Here is a 19,399-nt window from a genome sequence, read left to right as displayed (position 1 = left end):
CTTACCTTATTCTTCTCATTCTGGTGGAGTACCTGAGTCGACCGGAGAGCGCTCTGCGGTCGATTTTAGCGGGTCTTCACTAGACCCGCTAAATGGATTCCTGTTGCATTGATTGCAGCAGCATTGATCCCCGGTAAATATAGACGTGGCCTCAATGTCAAGATGTGTTTCCTGTATATCTGCAACAGATGGTGAGTAAAATTTGCAAAAGCACTTAAATGGCATAAGAGCATGAGTCCCACTGACTTTCAAGGGAACTTGGGCTGCTTGAGCCACTTAGGTGCTTTGAAAACTTTACTCATTAGGTTTTAGGGAGTACAGGGGTCTGCACGTGTGGAGCCACTTGCAGGATTTGGCCCTAAGGAGTTACCCACGATAAACTATTGGTAAAGGAGGATACATAATGGCTTCTACTACAGCTGCAGCATGCTACTGCAATATTAGCATACAACAGATGGACTCTGTAAAAAACAGACACAAATAAACCTGGTCCCTTCTCAAGACCAACTGGTGAAACAACACTTACATGAAATCACCCAATGCCTAATGCAGTGGTCCCCAAACTTTTTACCTCATGCCTCCCGCTTGCTCCTGTCCATGTTTCCACCCTCCCGCCCCGGGACTGGGAGCAGGGCAGCGACTGTGTGTGTGGGGGGGGGGGAGGGGAGGGAGGGAGAATGTGGACAGGAGTAAGGGGGCCAAGGCTGGGGCAAAGCTGGGGGTGGGGCCAAGAGTGGAGCCCTGGGCGCGGGGCTGGCAGCTGGAACCCCAGGCGCAGGGCCGGCAGCAGGGCATGGGGTCGGCAGTGGGGCGCGGAGCCAGCAGCCAGTGCTGGGGTCAGGAGCGAAGGTGGATAGAGCTCCCTCCTCGCCCCCTGTGGGGGATGACCTGGGCCCCAGCCACCCCTTCCCCCGAACATTCCTCTGCGCCCCCCTGGGGGGGGGCATGCCCCACAGTTTGCTGACCTCTGGCCTAATGGCTAGGCTAAAGGACAGCTAGGGAAAGCTATACTTATTTATATAATGACAAAACTAAAATAGTATATTTGTGTGTGTGTGTATTATATATATTGATTGTTGCCCTTTTCCCCTCACTTTTTTGCATGCCACTCACTTTCTTAGGCCCTGATCCTGAAAAGACTTATGTACACAAAGTCAATGAGACTACTTACAGTGCATAAAGTTAAGCCTTGTGAGATCCGGGCCTTTGATTGTAAGTGCTTGAGGGCACGGACTTGTCTACCTCAATGTATGCACAGAGCCTCTGTGTATCTCAGTGTATCACACTGGGGCCTCTGGGTACTACCATAATACAAATGTTTAATAATAATTGTGCTGTGTGACATTAATTACTTACTTCCCTTTTTTTCTGACTTACGCTAGTGGGAAGCCCAGGTCTCAAAACTTGAGCCATCTCTTCATAAAGAAAGCTGCTGATTTCCCACCACCAATACCCCTCCACTGGCTATATCACCTTGACCTCTCCTTTTCGAGGGCTGTCATCCCATTTAGGACCAATGAGCTGATGTGTCAGCTCAGTTAAGAATGTAATCAGTTACTCTGCTGGAGAACTAAATTTAGCTGAACCATCTGGTAGTATTACATATCTGATGTGCTCAGTCACCCAGCAGGGATGAGAGGGAGTTTTTGAACGTGTCTTCAACAGTTCTTGGTGGTTGGATGTGTGATATTGTGAGGGCTGAAGCAACTCCTTGACCATAGTTGCAGATCTTGAGGGACCCTTTTTTGGGAATCTACCATGCTCAAAGAGGTGGCCAGTTGATGGGATAGGTGAAGAATTTCACCTGGCCTGGCCAACATTCTGAGCAGATGCTTGTGTGGAGGTAAGAGATAAGTCCTCTTTGACAATCATCTTGCTTAGGGGACATATCTAGACATAGCTGCTTGGGGTTCCAGAGCCAAAACAAAAAGAGGGGACCGTTTTGCTCTCTTCTTATTTGCCAGTGCCTTTGAGTTTCCTAATTAAGGAAGCCTTTCATTAAAGAACTGTTGCAGAGTCACGTCTTGATTTTTTTTTAAAAAGTGTCATAATACTTCTGTATCACAGATGAGAGAATGGAGAGACAGGATCTGATCTGCATTTGGGGATGTTTTCTTGAGGGAAGATATTTAACTGGGCTTAATGCTAAAAATATCAGCTGGCACCATTAGCTCATGGAAGAGGCAGGGATTGTCTCTAACTTTGTGCTTGTGCAATGCTTTGCACAGTGGGATTCTGATTGGGCCTTTGGCTACTACCATAATACAAATAACATATAATAACAGATAAGTATGCAAATGCCCTTCCATGCTCTTAGGAAATCACTAATATGTGCGCTGATGTTTTTCAGGTGTTGTTAGCAGTAGGAAGGGATGCATGCACAAGAACAATCGGCTTAGATAAAGTCGGAGTGAAGATCAATGAAAGGTAAGGACAAACTTTGCAACTCCTAATTATTGTGTTGATATGATTTACTATTGCAACATTAGTTATATAAGACATAAAAGATTTAATTTTTGAGACCCTTATTTTTCTTTCCATTTCACTTATATGGCAGTAGAAAACCTCTTAGCAGATAGCCGCCCTTTACTAAATACACAAAATGGACAAACTCGGCAGTAATGCAAACATAGTCTGTTTTACCTAGGTTCTTATACAGCCCTTGTCACAATGGTATCTCTCACCGCCTTCCAGCAGTGCATTAAGCAGCGTGACTAGCATCTGTCACATGTTTCATTCTTTCTCTCATCCTCTCCCCAGGGGGAGAATTGTGTCTGCACTGTAGTGTTTTAGTAGGGGTTTGTTTGTTAGATTTTTTTGTTTGTTTCTTTTTTAATGTACATGCTACTGTGTGTTTAAGTGAGAAAGCAAGGTTGCAGAAATGCACCTTGCCCTTCAAGTGGAAGGTAATGAGGTGTGTGATGGTCCTTAGTTCTTGGGGGAGTTCATTCCACAGTGTGGAACTGGCCCCCTCAAAAAATATTCTTTCTCTTGCACAGACAAGCTTCTCCCTCACTGTAGGGAGCATGTTGTGCCAGAGGAGTGGCATTGTCGGCTATAGTATTCATCCTGAAGCTTTAGTTGATCTTTTAAATAGTCTGGGCCAGGGGTGGGCAAACTTTTTGGCCTGAGGGCCACATCTGGGTGGGAAAATTGTATGCAGGGCCATGAATGTAGGGCTATGGCAGGGGTGTGGGGTGCAGGAGGGGGATCAGGGCAGGTGGTTGGGGTGCAGGAGGGGTGCAGGGATGTGGCAGGGGGCTCAGGGCAGGGGATTGGGGTGCAGGAGGGGTGCGGCAGGGGGTTGGGGTGTGGCGGGGGCTCAGGGCAAGGGACTGGGTGTGGGGTGCAGGAGGGGTTCAGGGTGCAGGCTCCGGTCCGGCGCTGCTTACCTCTAGCAACTCTGGGGTGGCAGCAGCACACAGCGGGGCTAAGGCAGGATTCCTGCTTACCCTGGCCCCGCGCCACTCCCGGAAGTGGCCAGCATGCCTGACGGTGGCTCCTGTGGGTGGGATGGGGTGGGGCAGGCAGCTCCGCCGCACGCTGCTCTCGCCTGTGGGTACCACCCCCAAAGCTCCCATTGACTGCAGTTCCCCATTCCCGGCCAATGGGAGCTGCAGGGGGCGGTTGCTTGGGACATGGTGCTGGTTGCTTCCGGGAGCGGCACGGGGTCAGGGCAGGCAGGGAGCCTGCCTTAGCCCCGCTGAGCCATGGGGCTGTCAATCCCACGGGCTGGATTGAAACCCTGACGGGCTGGATCTGGCCTGCAGACCGTAGTTTGCCCTCCCCTGGTCTGGGCTCAGGCTATGGAGTGCCTTAAAGAGAAGGACTGCAACCTAGAACTTGATGCAGTATTCTACGGAAGCCAGTATAGAGAGCAGAAGACAGTTCTGATGTGCTCACAAGTAGCCCAGGTTGCTGAGGAGATGTGCTGAACTGGTTGGAATCTCTCTACACCTATAGTGTCTCCATTTGTTGTTTTCTTGGGAACAACAAAAGACACTTCCCTGATGCCAGGACCTTCCCCAGCCACATTCTAAAGTCCCAGTGTAAGTCATGGAGGGTGGTAGAGCTCTTAAAATAAAAAGTTAGAGAATTTTTATAATGGGAAGTGTGAAGTGACCTTAGTATAGGAGTGTATAGTGGTCCCACTATAATTCCTGCAGTCAGTACTGTTGGTTGTTACCATGAGATGAACATCTGTGCAGAATTCCTTATCTACCTTTTCTCCTCCCTGCAGTGCCTACTGCGCTATTTACTTATTAACAACCTGTGAATTATTAATATTTTAATAACTCATTAAATATAACATTTAGAAAAATTCTTGTTAGTTGCCTTTAGATGGGATGGTCTAGAACAGTGGTGGGCGACTTGCAGCCCACAGGCCGCACACGGCCCGTCAGGGTAATCCTCTGGCGGGCCGCCAGACAGTTTGTTTACATTTGCACGGCTGCCCGCAGCTCCCAGTGGCCGTGGTTTGCCGTTCCTGGCCAATGGGAGCTGTGGGAAGTGGCAGCCAGCACGTCCCTGTGGCCCGCACCGCTTCCCACAGCTCCCATTGGCCGGGACTGGCGAACCGCGGCCACTGGGAGTGGCGGGCGGCCGTGCAAATGTAAGCAAACTGTCTGGCAGCCCACCAGCGGATTACCCTGATGGGCTGCAGGTTGCCCACCACTGGTCTAGAAGCTTGAACTGAATGTCTGGCACTTAAAGTGGAAGACCGAGGGTTAGGTCCGCAGTAGCAACTTCTACCATCAGGTTGGATTATCAGCAATAAAGAAGGTCTGCTTCTGCTCCAAAGCTTGTGTGGGAGAATATCTCCTGTTTTGGGTCCTGGAGATTCTCTGTACCCAACACAGCTACTGGGGGTGGGTGCTGAGAAGAGGATCTGGGTCCCACCCTATAACTCTGTAATTCAGAAGCCTGACTGCTGCTTCAAGAGCTCAGGTCCTTATCTGGTGTGTAAATTGGTGTAGCTGTGGTTGGAGAGACGCTGGTTTGCACCAGCTTAGATTCTGGCCCAAGACTGTAACACAGCATTGTTTGGCTACTTGAGGTGTCTGAGAGAAATTCAGTATGTATCCTTCTCATAGAGCTAGAGAGCTTTACTTCTACAGGTTATTAATATTTTACTCCTCCAGTCTCCAATATTGAGTTACTTCATGCCTTGTCTCTTGTAGATCAGGAAAAATTCCTGTCAGTGATGAGGAACAAACTAATGTGCCTTATATTTATGCCATTGGAGATGTGTTGGAGGGCAAGCTGGAGCTCACACCAGTGGCAATCCAAGCAGGTAGATTGTTGGCTCGAAGGCTTTATGCTGGAGCAACCTTAAAGGTAAGCAAGCAATTAGCATGAAGCACTGTCATTGTGCTATATGCAGCATATTGGACTATATATTCATAACATCTTTTTTAAGCATTAGCTTTGTTTATTCTTCAGCTTCCCTCCTTTGCAAAGATATTACTGCAGACATGTTCTGTCTATAGTGCAGGACAAAATTAATACCTTAAGAATGCAATAAAGGTCTGATTTTTATCTAGTATAAGTGGGGTTTTTCTTTCTCTCTGAGAGTGTAATAAGAAAGTGAACTGAGGCCATTTTGACTAAATATTAGTGCTATCCTATAAATGTCAGCAATAGCCATAGTTTCATTAAACTAACTCTCATTCACAGGCAATTTAGTAAATCTGCTTATTGTCCCTAAATAGACAATAAAAGGGTTTCAGGATCCTAGGTGATGCTGTTAGTTCTCAGAGCTATTTGAACTAATATCTTTAACTTCCCATCTTTGTGTTTTCATTATAATGCAGAACTCTAAGTCCTTTGACATTTTAAAATATGTATAGAAGAAAGGTCTGATACGTTAGTGGAGCAACATACTTTCACTTATAGGGTCTGGATCACCACTGCGTATTTCCATTTTACATCAGTATAACTCCGTTGAAGCCTGTGGAGTAACACAGTGCTCAGTCAGGCCTTATAATCTTTATATGAAAAGGGAAAAAATGTGTCCCCAAAGTGCTTTTCCATCTATCTAGGTACTCATATGGCCCCCAATCATTGAATCTGAATGCAAGGATTTTATCTTGCAAAGACTTCCGTGTTCATATCAGATTCAATTGTTAACCAGTCTTGGTTTCAGGTTGGCCGGTATTGCAGTAACAGAAGTCTGAACCAATGGGCATAGTGCCATTTCCTCAGCCAGGCAAACTTTAATAAATCCATGACTGGAGCCAAATTTTTGATTGCAATACAGGGAATTTATCTTAATTTACACTTTCTGCCAGATTGCTCTATTTTAGTAATTGACATTCTTATGCTGCAAAAGCGAGAATCCCCCTGGTCAATGATTCCAGGAAACTAGTTGTTATTTTAGACAGTGTCCTTGCTTGTACTACTCATTTTCCAAGACTTAAGAAGGGTGATTTGATGGGGCATAAAAAAGTATGTATGAAGGGGGAGGGAGGAGAAAAATAGTCAACAGAAACTTTTTGGTGGTCCCCTACCACAAAGAAAATACATTAAGAAGAGCCCTTAATCAATATAATTGTGAAACAGACAGTTTTCTGTCTGAAAGTGAGAGTCAGGATTTCCACATGAAAAGGGGCATAGGGAAGAGCCCTGGATCTGTGGCACATCAGGGCCAATTTCTGCAATACGACAAAGGAAACTGCATCTTATTTTATTACAGTTCTGCCTATTTCCTTATTGTGTTTGGCAGTATAATTTAAAAGTTGCATCCCTGTAACTTTATAATCACCAGCAGAGATGCTCTCTTGAGAATACTTACCTCTGCGGGAAGGGATGTTACTTGCTGTACTTGGAAGTCTGCAAAGACAGAGCCTGCTCCTGCTCCCATTGAAGTCAATGGCAAAACTCCTATTGGCTTCAGTGGTGCGGGATCAGGCACATAGTGCCCTCTGCAGTTCTAATCATACCCTGCAAGAATTCTCATCGTGTTTTTTTCCCCCCGTCATCATCTTAGACCACGACAGGTATAAAATAGTCTCATTTTTGGATGCTGCTATGCACCATACATGCAGTGTTACCTATTGGAAATTTTATTTTAATGGCATTTGAGAATCTACCTTTTATCTTCAGTTTGACATGTTAAAGGAGGGCACTGAATTTCCTCTTCCTTCCCAATCCATGCATGTTAATTTCTGTGTAGTTTAAAAGATTAGTATAATCTTTCTAGTCAGCATCTCTAGAGCCACACCCTTAGGTCTTGTTGCTTTCAAAGTGATACCTTCAGAGTTATGAATTTCCCATCTCTGCTTCCTATGTGCCAAATCTCTCTGAAATGTTAACAGTGCACTGATTTATAACTGGAATATTGATGGTGCTAAACATGCTGACATAAAAAAAAAAATTAAATCCCACACAGTGCGACTATGTGAATGTTCCAACCACAGTGTTCACACCACTGGAATACGGAGCCTGTGGATTCTCAGAAGAGACAGCATTGGAGAAGTTTGGGGAGGAAAATATTGAGGTAAACTGTTCAGTTCTGCTTTTTCATTAAAAGAAAGATTTTTTTTTTTAATTAAATTTTAACGTCCTTCCCTCTTTCTTATAGAGGGTATGTCTACACAGCAAGTAGACACCCACAGCTGGCCCATTCCAGCCGACTCAGGCTCTCAGGGCTTGGGTTGCGGGGCTGTTTCATTGCTGTGTAGACTTCTAGGCTCAGGCTGGAGCCCGGGCTCTAGGACCCTGCAAGGTGGGAGGGTCCCACAGCTCGGGCTCCAGCCTGAACCCGGAAGTCTACACCGCAATGAAACAACCCCGTGAGCCCAAGTCGGTTGGCACAGGCCAGGCATGGGTTTTTCTTTGCTGTGTAGACCTACTGTTAAGGTCAACAGGATACTAAAAATATTTTTATCGCTTTGGTTAGACCCTAAACCCTGGTGTAAACATTAGTCTGCAATTCTGGTAAACCTAGCTGCAGATGTGTTCTCTTATTGGCTTGTGTGTAAAATACTTGTAAAAATGTAATCTTTGTCTCTAGACATAATAAGGGGATCAATTAGTGGAGGAGCGTTGAAAGGCAGTAAACGTTTTTTAGTGCCAAAGCTGAACTATTGGTGTAATCACAAAGTATGGCAATATACTCCTCTGCCATGGTTATTATTCCTGTTAGACTGTTTGGACTTATCTACAGAAACACTTAGTTCATGGCAAGCTGGGGTGTAAGTCTACCTCACACTAGCCTGCCACCCACTGTCGGTGTGGACCCTGCTGCTATGCACTATTAGTTCCTTAGTGCACTTTGATCTACCCTGCTTTGAAATGGCATCAGGCTCCACATGGACACTTAGGGCAGATCTACACTATGGGGTTAAGTCAACCTAAGTTACGCAACTCCAGCTACGTTAGTGGACGTACCTTAGGTTGAATTATTGGGGTGTCTACACTGTACTGGGTCAACGGGAGAAACTCTCCCGTCAACTTACCTTACGCTTCTCGTTCCGATGGAGTACCGGAGTCGACGGAAGAGCCATCTGCGGTTGATTTAGCGGGTCTTCACTAGACCTCGCTAAATCGACCCCCGGTGGATTGATCGCCGCAAAGTTGATCCACAGTAAGTGTAGACATACCCTTAGTGTAGAAGGTTGTTCAGAGGTGGATTTACACCCCAGCTTGCTGCAAGCTAGATGGTTGTATAGACAAGCCTTAGGGCCCTGATTGTACAAACACACACACATTTAATTTTACTCGGGGGAGTAGTCCCACCGAGATTGCTCGTGGGAGTAAAATTGAACTTGTAAGAATTTGTAGGATTGGGCCCTAAAACAGTAAAATATTTTACAAACCACAGAGTAGAAAAAAATCTTTGCAAGAATCTGGCAGTGAACGGTGTCTTCTCATTGATATTGCTTTGGGAGCAAGGCCTGGGTGAATGTTTATGTAAGGACTGGTTCATAAATTAGCAAACTTTTACTAGAGTAAAGCTAAGAAGATTTTTTTTTTAAGAGGGCTGTGTGGAAAAAGAATTATATGATTTGACGCACAACGCCCCCCCCCCCCTTTTTTTTTTAACGGGGTCTTACTTCTGGCCACTGGAAGATGGCTGAAATTTTCATTTGCCCACACACCTTCAGTTTATGTTCACAAAACCCAGTCTGTGCAAGCCCCCAAACTGGATGTGGAATCTTGGACCCTAAACTGTGAAAAAGGCACTTGCAGTTTTAGAAGACTTTTTTTTGAAAATTTGCTCGAAGGAGGCAAAAAGAATTTCAATGTCATTTGTAACCTGGATGAATTCTAATTTGGATCATTACAATTTCCTTAGCGCTTAGTTGCACCTGTAGTCTCCTTTTCTTTGTCCTCTAAACATTTTTTTAGTTGTGGTCTTGAGCTGCCTTTCACCCCTGAAATGGCTAAATTTCAGTGTTGGGTGACAACATCTTTCTGTATATGTAGTTTATAAAGTGCCTTAGAACCTTACTTATGTGAAATGCATTAAACCCAGGGCTGGCTCCAGGCACCAGCGGAGGAAGCACGTGCCTGGGGTGGCACATGCTAAGGGGCGGCATTCCGTCCATTCTTGGGGCGGCAGTCCGAGCGGCTTTTTTTTTTTTTTTTTTGCTTGGGGCGGCAAAAATGGTAAAACCGGCCCTGATTAAACCAGCTCTCTCCTGATTTGTTGAGGGGCATATGTTCAGTTTTTCTCAGTAAGCCGCAGTTAATTAAACACTCTTCTCATCTAGTAATTCATTTACAGTTAGCTGATGGTAGAGCTGCACTGCTCCACAGAGAACTCCAGGAGGGATTGTGTTTTACTCAGGCTACATCTACACTACAGGGGGGGGTCGATTTAAGATACGCAAATTCAGCTACGTGAATAGCGTAGCTGAATTCGACGTATCGCAGCCGACTTACCCCGCTGTGAGGATGGCGGCAAAATCAACCTCCGCGGCTTCCCGTCGACGGCTCTTACTCCCACCTTCGCTGGTGGAGTAAGAGCGTCGATTCGGGGATCGATTGTCGCGTCCTGACGGGACGCGATAAATCGATCCCCGAGAGGTCGATTTCTACCCGCCGATTCAGGCGGGTAGTGTAGACCAGGCCTCATTTTTAAGAACTATAAGGGTGAGAATTTAAAAAGTGCATCTTGTCAGCCTAACTCTGCTCCCATTGAAGTTAGCAGTAAAACTCCCCATTGACTTCAGTGGGTGCAGAGTTAGTCCAATGCTGAGCACTTTTCAAAAGCCTACTCTAGCACCATAAACTTATAAAACTTGTTTAAAGTCTTTATTGTATTTCTAGGTTTACCATAGTTATTTCTGGCCACTGGAGTGGACTGTCCCATCTAGAGACAACAACAAATGCTATGCAAAGATAATCTGCAATATTCAAGATAATGTAAGTGCATTTTTTTCTTCCTGGGGAAACAGGAACCAGCTAGTCATTTTAGGGGCCACAGTGAAAGGGATAAGTATTTGTTTTTCCCATTTGTTAAAAAATAAATATCCTTCAGTTTGTCACTAATCTACCTTTTGAATATTTTTAAACATTTCTAATAATATGTACCAAATATTTATGTTTTATAGAAAAATGGCCCTTTAACAGACTGTATGGCTGACATTTGTACATAGTAGTTTTCCATAAGGATTAAAAAATATTGGTAGCTATCACTAGAAATGTTCATTATATTTCAAAAGTAGGTAAATAAACTATTAGTAATGCTACGTAGCTCTTACACTTTTAAAAAGTCTTCCTGTTCTTCCTTTAGGAGATGTATCCCCCTTAAATCAAGGTCAGCCAGAATCCATCAAATTTCATCTCCTTACAAATCCATGGGTTAGTTTTGAACTCTTGGGATGACTATAACAGGATTTCTCTGTCTTGCCCTCACAAATCTTATTTTAAATGATAATGCTAAGATTAACCTGACAGCAGGGATAAAACTACCACCCTTCGCTACTACAGACATCTACAGAATCTGTTAAACCATTAAGTAGATTATAAACCATTTAGAAGAATCAGCATTCCCAGCTATAAGTGAGCAAGATCTGTTTAATAAGAGCTGAGTTGGACTTTAATTATTAATAAGTCTCTCCCTCACCCTTAACTTTTTCTACTGTGACGGTATCTTTGTTACTAGATATTGGCATCTAGCAACCAATATTAGCAAACGTCTATAAATCTATTTTATCTAGCTACTCCTATCCATGTTGTCTAATGTACTTATGGTAATTCTAAGGATCCTACCACACACTGATGGTGTCTAAATAACTATCTCATTTCTAAAGTGCCCATCACCATAGTATTTAGGCTCCACTTTTTGGAGATCACCTTTACACCCATGTGGATCTTGTGGTAGAACTGGGGCTATAGGGTCTGATCCAAAGTCCATTGAAGTAAATGGAAAGACTCCCATTAACTTCAGTGGACTTTGAATCAGGGCCTTAATTTGTTCACATTTTATTGTCCTGAAAATTGTAAATGAGTTTAAATATCTATAGGGTTAGAGGTTATCCAGGATGAAAATTCAGTGCATTAAATATTTAAGTTTCTACCTGAAACTCTTATTAATACAATGTCATTAAAAAAAAAGAGAGAGAGAATTGAAAATAGATATACTTTAGGTTTTACCCATTATCTTATCCTTGAAAATAGCCCATGGGTAACTAGCCCATAGGTGCTCACTAATGAGGAAAAATAATCTAAAACTCAAATCACAAACTGTAGTTAGCAGAAGCAGATAGCCTTTGATATCCAACAGGATTGCTATAGCATGAAAACAAAGAGAACCTTAGCTAGCATAAATCACATAACTCCATCAAAGTCAATGGAGCTATGGCAGTTTACACCAGCTCAGGATGTAAAATACTTTATAAATCAGATTTGTTGTTCTCTCGGTAGTACGGAAAGGAGCTATACTAAAATGTTTCCAGATATTTTTCATTTGGACACTAGCGTATGCCGGAGAAGTATGCAGTGATAGTTGTTTTCTTGTGAATATCTGCCGTGTCTGTTTCAGCAGTCACCAGAGATGTTAACTATTGCTCGTAGTTAAGGCTAAGATTTTGGCACGGGTATTTTTATTAAAAGTCACGGACAGGGCATGGGCAATAAACAATAAAATCACAGAAATGTACATGGGGCTGGCATTAGGGGGTAGCAAGCAGGGCAATTGCCCCGGACCCCCACGCAACAGGGGGCCCCATGAAGCTAAGAGGTGGAAGAGCTTGGGCTTTGGGCCCGGGTGGCGGGGCTCAGGCTTCAGTCTCCTTGTAACCTGACATCACATCCATGAGCCAGTGTTTTGATTTATGACCTTTTGCACAGAACATGTATTACTTGTCAGTGAACATATTTGCCCAGCAGTAATCATTCAATTACATCAATCCAGTTAGAAAAGCTAAATAGAATCATATATAAGCGTTTCTTGTGTTACACTTAATGCTACTTAACTGCTAAACTGGGAGTTTGTAAAATTTAATTTTTATTGAGATGATTCAGAATAAACACACAGTAAATGACCAACCAACACTGGCCCTGGTATTGCAATATGCTTGATATACACATATGCTTATCTTCACTTAGGTGAGTAGCCCATTGAAGTCAGTGGAACAACTTCTCTGAGTAAAAGTTAAACACACTGTCTTTAGTAATAAGAACATCTTCAAGACTATCTGAAGAGAATAAATGTACAAGGCTACTTGAATTGATTTTCTTTATTTAGGAGCGAGTTATCGGTTTCCATGTGCTTGGTCCAAATGCTGGAGAAGTTACCCAGGGGTTTTCAGCAGCCATCAAATGTGGACTGACAAAAGCGCAGTTGGACAACACAATAGGAATTCATCCAGTTTGTGCAGAGGTGTGTATGTGGTGTCAGAGGTGTGTGTGTGTGGTATCTCTAAACAAAAAATACATTTTCTTATGCAGTGCAGCCCCTTTGCACTGCAGTGCCAGATGATGTGATCCTAAAGCTAGTACATCCAGCCCCAGGGGGAATCACCCCAGATTATGGCATTTTGCTTCAGCCAGCACAAGGGGATCTTCTGATCGAGGAGAGCAGGCATTCCCCCTCCTTCCTGCTGCCAGCACATGAGGGGAAAGAGTGATGATGTAAGAGCTCCTATACCTGCTGTACTCCACCAGAAGATCCCTCTTTCTGATCTTCAACCTTGTGGACATTTACAGCCATCATAAATCAAAGCATCCCTAAGATGCTCTAACTCAGAGCACAGGGACCAGTCTAATATAGAGTGTCAGCAGGATCAGGGATAGTTCAAGAGAGAACTTTAAGCCTGCCCAAAGCTACTTCCACCCTTACACTCCCCAGCTTGCACATTTTGTCTCACAGCCTTTTATTTTGGGGTCTCAGGGGAAGATGTTGGAAATCTTTGAATAATTAGAGTTTATAAAAATGAATTTTGGTTTCTACACAAAGTTTTGATTTGAATTTTGGATGACCAGGAGTTTCAGATATTGAAGTTTTGACTGTTTATATAAAGACTCAGAGTTGTTGGGTTTTTTTTACATATGTTTAATTCTTTAACTATTTAATGTCAATGGTCTGCCATGATGTAGTGTCTCCTCTGTCTGAGAGTAGAGAATTCTCCTCACACTCTGACTCTCAGAAATCTGTGTATGAAGGCTTCAAATATTTATTTCTGCTAATTGGTTATCAGGGCTAACATTTCAGGTTGATCTAAGTACTTAAAATAGGCTTATAAACTGGTATTCTAGAGAAAGATCAGTTACTTAATGATTTTTCTCTTAAATTCTGCCGCTCCAGAGATTTTTTCTTTACTCAGTTCATGTGTCTGACTCCAAGTAAAGAAGCACGAAAGGAGCAAAATCATTTGCTGGTGTAAATCAGTTACGTTCCATTGGAGAGTGCCTATTTACACCAGCTGAGGATTTCCTCTAAGGCTAGACATACACTGCGATTAAAAACATGTGCCCGACCTATGCCAGCTGACTTGGGCTTGCAGGGCTCGGACTAAGGAGCTGTTTAATTGTGGTGTAGATGTTTGGGCCCGGGCTGCAGCCTGCGCTCTAGAACCTGAGAACGTGGGTTGCAACCTGCGCTCTAGAACCTGAAAGCCCAGGCTGCAGCCTGATCCTGAACATCTATGGGCAGGCAGCTGTAGGTGTCTAATTGCAGTGTAGACATATCCTAAGCCATTTTAACTCTTGAATCTGTCAGTGGGTCTTGGGCTGAATCTGTGTCCTTATGTACATATTTTAGCTACAAGCTGTAATACTCTAAAATACCAGAGATCTGCAAAAGTAGCCACATCTACTTGTCTGTGCTAGTTTTATGTTGTGTTTGCAGCATAATACAAGGTAGGCAAGATGACAGCCTTTGTGAATGTAACAGATTGGCAGATAGCAGAGTCATTTCAGAGCATCCACAGCAAAGGTTTTATCTTTCTCTGTAATATCATGTTATAATAGGGTTCTTATAAACCCTCAAAGAAAGGAAAACAAGTTCTCGTTTTATCAGAGGCCTTTTCCTGGTAGACGGCTGAGTGGGAGTCTTCACACCTGTGAATTCAAATGGCGTATTAGCATATGCAGTGTGAAGATAGAATGATAATCATAATTTATTTTGGACATCTGAGCTGCTAAAATTGAAAATGAATAGTATGATTAGACATAATGTGGTGTGGTAATTTCAGCTAATCATGTTTATTTGGGGAGGAGTGGGGGAGAGAATCGTTTTGAGGAGGAACGTGCAAATTAAAAGCTCCAGAGGGTTGTGATGATTTTGTAGTGCTAGCATTCAAAAGGTTTTTGCTCCTCTTACTTATTCTCATCTCTTATTCAGCCAATAAAAGTAAAAAAATTGTTGGCATTTTGTGGGTACTGACTGCATTGGGACAAATAGAACGATGAATGACCTCAGCATGCTTTCTATGTTATACATTTATAAACATGCTAAAGGAAAGGAAATTACTATCACTTTCCTGCACAGATGTAGCACATCTTTATTTCGGACCAGATACTGCCATCCTCAGTGACTTCCAGTAGTATCTCATTTCACGAGCAGTCTTCTGACAAGTACAGTGTTACTCAGCATGAGTAAGAGCAGAGACGGATTTACAGTGAAACACCGGGTGCCCTGGCCCGGGGCCCCCCAACGATGGGGGGGAGGCCCAGGGCCGGGCAGCTGCGGGGGCAGAAGCTTGGTCCTGCAGGCTCCTGCTGCAGGCTCCGCCCCCACCGGCACCCAAGCTTCCCCCTCCCCCGCCTCCTCCCCCAAGCGTGCCGCCTTCCCGCCCCTTCCCACCCAGCACTTCCCCTGCCTCCTAACAGCTATTTGCCGGCGCTCAGGTCGTTCTGGGAGGGAGGGGAAGGAGCGGGGCTGCAGCACGCTCGGGGGAGGAGGTGGAGAAGAGGCGGGGGCAGGGCCTTGGGGTTAGGGGGTGGAAATGGGGCAGGGCGGAGCAAAGGCGGGGCCCCCGCACTCCCCCTACACATGCCCCCCCCTGCCATGAACTGCTCAGGGCAGGAGGCTGGGGTGGGGCACGGGGCTGGGAGCACCCCCACAACCCCAGCCCACACCCACAACCCCTTTCCTGACTCCTGCACACCCCTCACACACCCCAAGCCCTCCCTGACTCCTGCACCCCCTACGCCCTGACTCCTGCACCCCCCACACTTCCCCCCCCACATATTTCCACCTGTCCTGACTCCTGCACCCCCCCACACCCCGAGCCCTCCCTGACTCCTGCACCCCCCCCGCTTCCCCCCCCTGCACCCTGAGCACCAAACGGGAGCTCCTGCACCCCCCCCACACATTCCCACCTGCACCCCTCGCACCAAATGGGAGCTGCCCCAGGTAAGCGCTCCACACCCCTGCCCCAGCCCTGAGCCCCCTCCCGCACCCTAACTCCTGGCCAGACCCTGCACCCCAGCCCTGACTCCTGCACCCCCTCATGCACCCAGCCACCTGCCCTCCCTGACTCCTGCACCCCCCCACACACCTGCACCCCTCGCACCAAACAGGAGCTGCCCTAGGAAAGCGCTCCACACGCTAACCCCCTGTCCCAGCCCTGAGCCCCCTCCCGCACCCTAACTCCTGGCCAGACCCTGCACCCCAACCCCCAGCCTGCTCCTGCACTCTAACTTCCTCCCAGACCCTGCAGCCCCAGCCTGGAGCCCCCTCCCGCATCATAACTTCTGGCCAGACCCCGCACCCCAACGCTTTTTTACATTTTTTTTTATAAAGCGCTCTTATCCAAAGCGCTTTACAATAGTTAGCTAACGGTACAAACAATATTTGGAAAGATCATTAAGGGGTCCGCCAAGACCCTCAGCGATTTTCAAGTGGTCGGTGGAAAAATAGGTTACACTACAAAAACAATCAAGGTACCTCACTTTATTTTCATTTACTTCCTATTACTTATAGGAGGAGGATGAAGAAAAAAAGGATGAAAAACAGGGATGGGTGGGGGGGAGATAAGAGAGAATGTTTCTTGGCTGGGTCCCGTGGGGGGGCCCCCAAAAATGAAGCTGAGCACAGGGCCCCACTAAATCCACCACTGATTAAGGGTAGAAGGATTGGGCTCTAATTTACTTTGCTTTTATAAATTAGAGCCAGATTTTGCTTCTCTTACTCACTCTACAAAACAGGCTCTTGAAATCAATGAGACTGTTTGCAGAGACAAGTGCTACTCAGCATGAGTATAGGTGGCAGAACCTGGGCTGTAATGAGACCTGGTTTTAAGAAAGACTGAATTGTAGTGATTAAAAATGTTGGTATTTACAATTCAGGCAAATCTTCCTTTAGAAACTGGCATGACTCAGCTAGTTCACTAATGAGCGCTTTCCATTTATTGGATCTATAGCCTTGTCTTCACTTGAACAGCTAACAAGCTCTCAATCGAAAAATCATGTTTCCAGTAACTCTCAGATAGATCCCAGCTGGTTTGCTTTAGTCAAGAAGCTATGCAGAGACCCCACAGCAGCTAAAGCTAGCCAGTACACACAGAAGTTGGGGTCAAGACCAAGAAGGAAAAACAGATAAAGCTAGCACATTTTAATCTTTATTTTCATTTCAAAGTGACTTCAACAATGCAGTGCAATCAAAGTCCACTTGAAATGAAAATGAAGATTAAGATGCACATATTTTGCATTGGAGAATTAGAAGCCCTATTTCAAACCCAGTCCCTTAGCTTAAATATATCCTCTTTCTTTTCACTATAAATTAAGGTAGTTTCTTGCATGTATCTGAATTCCTTATTGGCATGTAGTGTTTTATTTGCTTACAGAGGGAGGAGGTTGTGTATCATTTATTGATGCTATTCCCCAAAGAGCTGTTAGCAGTCTGTGTACAGCAAGGCTTCAACTTACTGAACTTTAAGGCTTTCAGATCTCTATTAACTGCAGACATTTCAATCTTATTTGCATGAGAGAAATGTGCAGATACTCTGTTCTGTTCTCAGTTTATTCTTCCTCAGAGATGACTTTGATGCCAGCTAATTACTGTAGCTTTGAACCATTTAGATAGAAGTGGTTTTGATTTCCTGTAATCCTTCCTGTATTATGTGTGTGCAAAACAACACCATCAGTTGTGTAGTAAACCTTAACTACTAACTGAGGTAATTTGTTGGATTTCATGCAACTTATTTTTCTTCTAGAATTTCAGTACTTTTTCATTTTACAAAAACTACTCTTGAATATCTTTATTTTTAATGTAAGTGTCAGGAAAGCACCAAGAGTCCTCACTTTGTAGACTAGATCTACAAAGGTTTCTTGGCTATTGTCTGGGGGGGAAAAAAGAAAACCTTTATAAAGTACACTGAGAATATTTTTCCTTCAGCATCATGTTAGAGCAGCTTGAATCCAAGAGAACTACATTGGAAGAGTTGTGCTCATGGATTTTTCATTTTTTTGGGAACCGTTTGAGCTCCTTCAGTCAAAGATATAGTTTAAAAGAGCCTGGTCCTGAAATGTGTGGGGTACCTCCATTAAAGTCAATTATTATTATTTTATTTGTATTACAGTAGCATGTAGGGGGCCCAATGTGCTAGGCATTGTATAAACCCCTAGTAAGAGAGAGTCCATGCCCCACAGAGCTTATAGTCTTATAGATAAGACAGACAAGAAGTGTGAGAAAGGGACACACACAAGCAGAAGATTGTAAACTGAGGCACGGAGAGGTTAAGTGACTTGCCCAAGGTCACAGAGGAAAAGTGTGTCAGAGTAGGGAATGGAACACAGGTTTCCTGGAATCCTTGTCCAGTGCCAAGATCATTCTTGGACCTCAACAGGCAAGTTGCTGGGGTAGAATTTCCTCCTTGCAGGTACTATGTTGGGCCATGATAGGTGTCCCTATACTGGCCCTTCCCCAGACAAACCTTTGTGCCATGGGCAGTAGACGTTGGGGCCCTAGTGTATATTCCTACGGTCATTCTGGCTTGTACCGCAAATGATAGGAACCTCAAGGTATGCTGCCCTAATTTAAAGCAGCCTCCAGGGCTGTTCTAAATTATGCTGGTTGTCATTTTAGCCCCAGAACCGGACAGACACAAAATTAGCTTAAAACCATCTTTCTCTTCCCCTTGCCCAGTGCTTCTGGAGACATAGAACAGAATCCCAGTGTATGTGTTGGAATGGTAGCCACATCTGCTCCACACTTCCTAAAGCAGGAGTTCCAATCACCGGATCCTGGTCCGCACAAGTGCTGTAAATCCTAATCCAAAATATCTAGAGCTGGAATTGGTTCCAGAATTCTATATGATTAACGTGATATTTTAATTTACCACATTAAGATAAAAGTGGTAGAAAGCCACGTGACTTTCCCTCAATCGTTTCTTCTTGACCACAAAAATAAAAACCCTAAGAAAAGTGGTGAAGACAAGGGGTGTGTGTACTGTGTAGCAATGAGGATGTTAAATGTGTCTTTGCCATTACACTATACTACTTTGAATAAGAAATGCTATGGTTGTAGCATTATTCCTTATATATCTGAGTGCCATCCTCCTTGGGATTCATTTCAATGTACTGAAAACATTCTTGCTTCCTTCCTCTTAGATATTCACCACGCTGTCAGTGACTAAGCGTTCTGGTGGAAATATCCTTCAGTCTGGCTGCTGAGGTTAATCACCCCCATTGTTGTTGCGTTTGCCAGAGACTGACTTTCATCACCACGGCTGACTTGTGCAAGGCAGAAGAAAAGATCTACAAACAAGCTGTCCTCATCATCCTCAGCAGCAGTGGGCACCCCCTTGACCAAAGCATTCACTTAACTGAATGGGAAAAGCACATTGGGATTTGGTAGTCACTCGTGATGATTGGATGGCAATCGACAAAACAGTGGGAATATTTAACATCAAGCTGCTGCATGGCAAGGCATCTACAGGATGCTTCCATGATGTCGCAGCCTAAACCCAGTATTTTCTGGTAGGCAGCGATGGAAGAACTGCTG

General features: G+C 44.5%; 1 protein-coding gene across 1 annotated transcript in view; it reads left to right on the top strand.

Annotated features, from left to right (window-relative positions):
• TXNRD1 (thioredoxin reductase 1) overlaps window positions 1–19,068 on the top strand; it is a 41,789-nt gene extending 22,721 nt beyond the window's left edge. The window contains exons 11-16 of the mRNA XM_065397440.1: window positions 2,351–2,427; window positions 5,181–5,337; window positions 7,391–7,498; window positions 10,276–10,371; window positions 12,698–12,832; window positions 19,006–19,068. Of these exons, the coding sequence (XP_065253512.1) occupies window positions 2,351–2,427; window positions 5,181–5,337; window positions 7,391–7,498; window positions 10,276–10,371; window positions 12,698–12,832; window positions 19,006–19,068 (636 nt within the window). The remainder of the gene's footprint in view (window positions 1–2,350; window positions 2,428–5,180; window positions 5,338–7,390; window positions 7,499–10,275; window positions 10,372–12,697; window positions 12,833–19,005) is intronic.
• The last annotated feature ends 331 nt before the right edge of the window (window positions 19,069–19,399 follow it).

The sequence above is a fragment of the Emys orbicularis genome, chromosome 1 (genome assembly GCF_028017835.1).
Source record: "Emys orbicularis isolate rEmyOrb1 chromosome 1, rEmyOrb1.hap1, whole genome shotgun sequence".
Classification (NCBI taxonomy): domain Eukaryota; kingdom Metazoa; phylum Chordata; order Testudines; family Emydidae; genus Emys; species Emys orbicularis.
The sequence above is the reverse complement of the archived record's forward strand: the minus strand, read 5'-3'. Positions and strand labels throughout refer to the sequence as shown.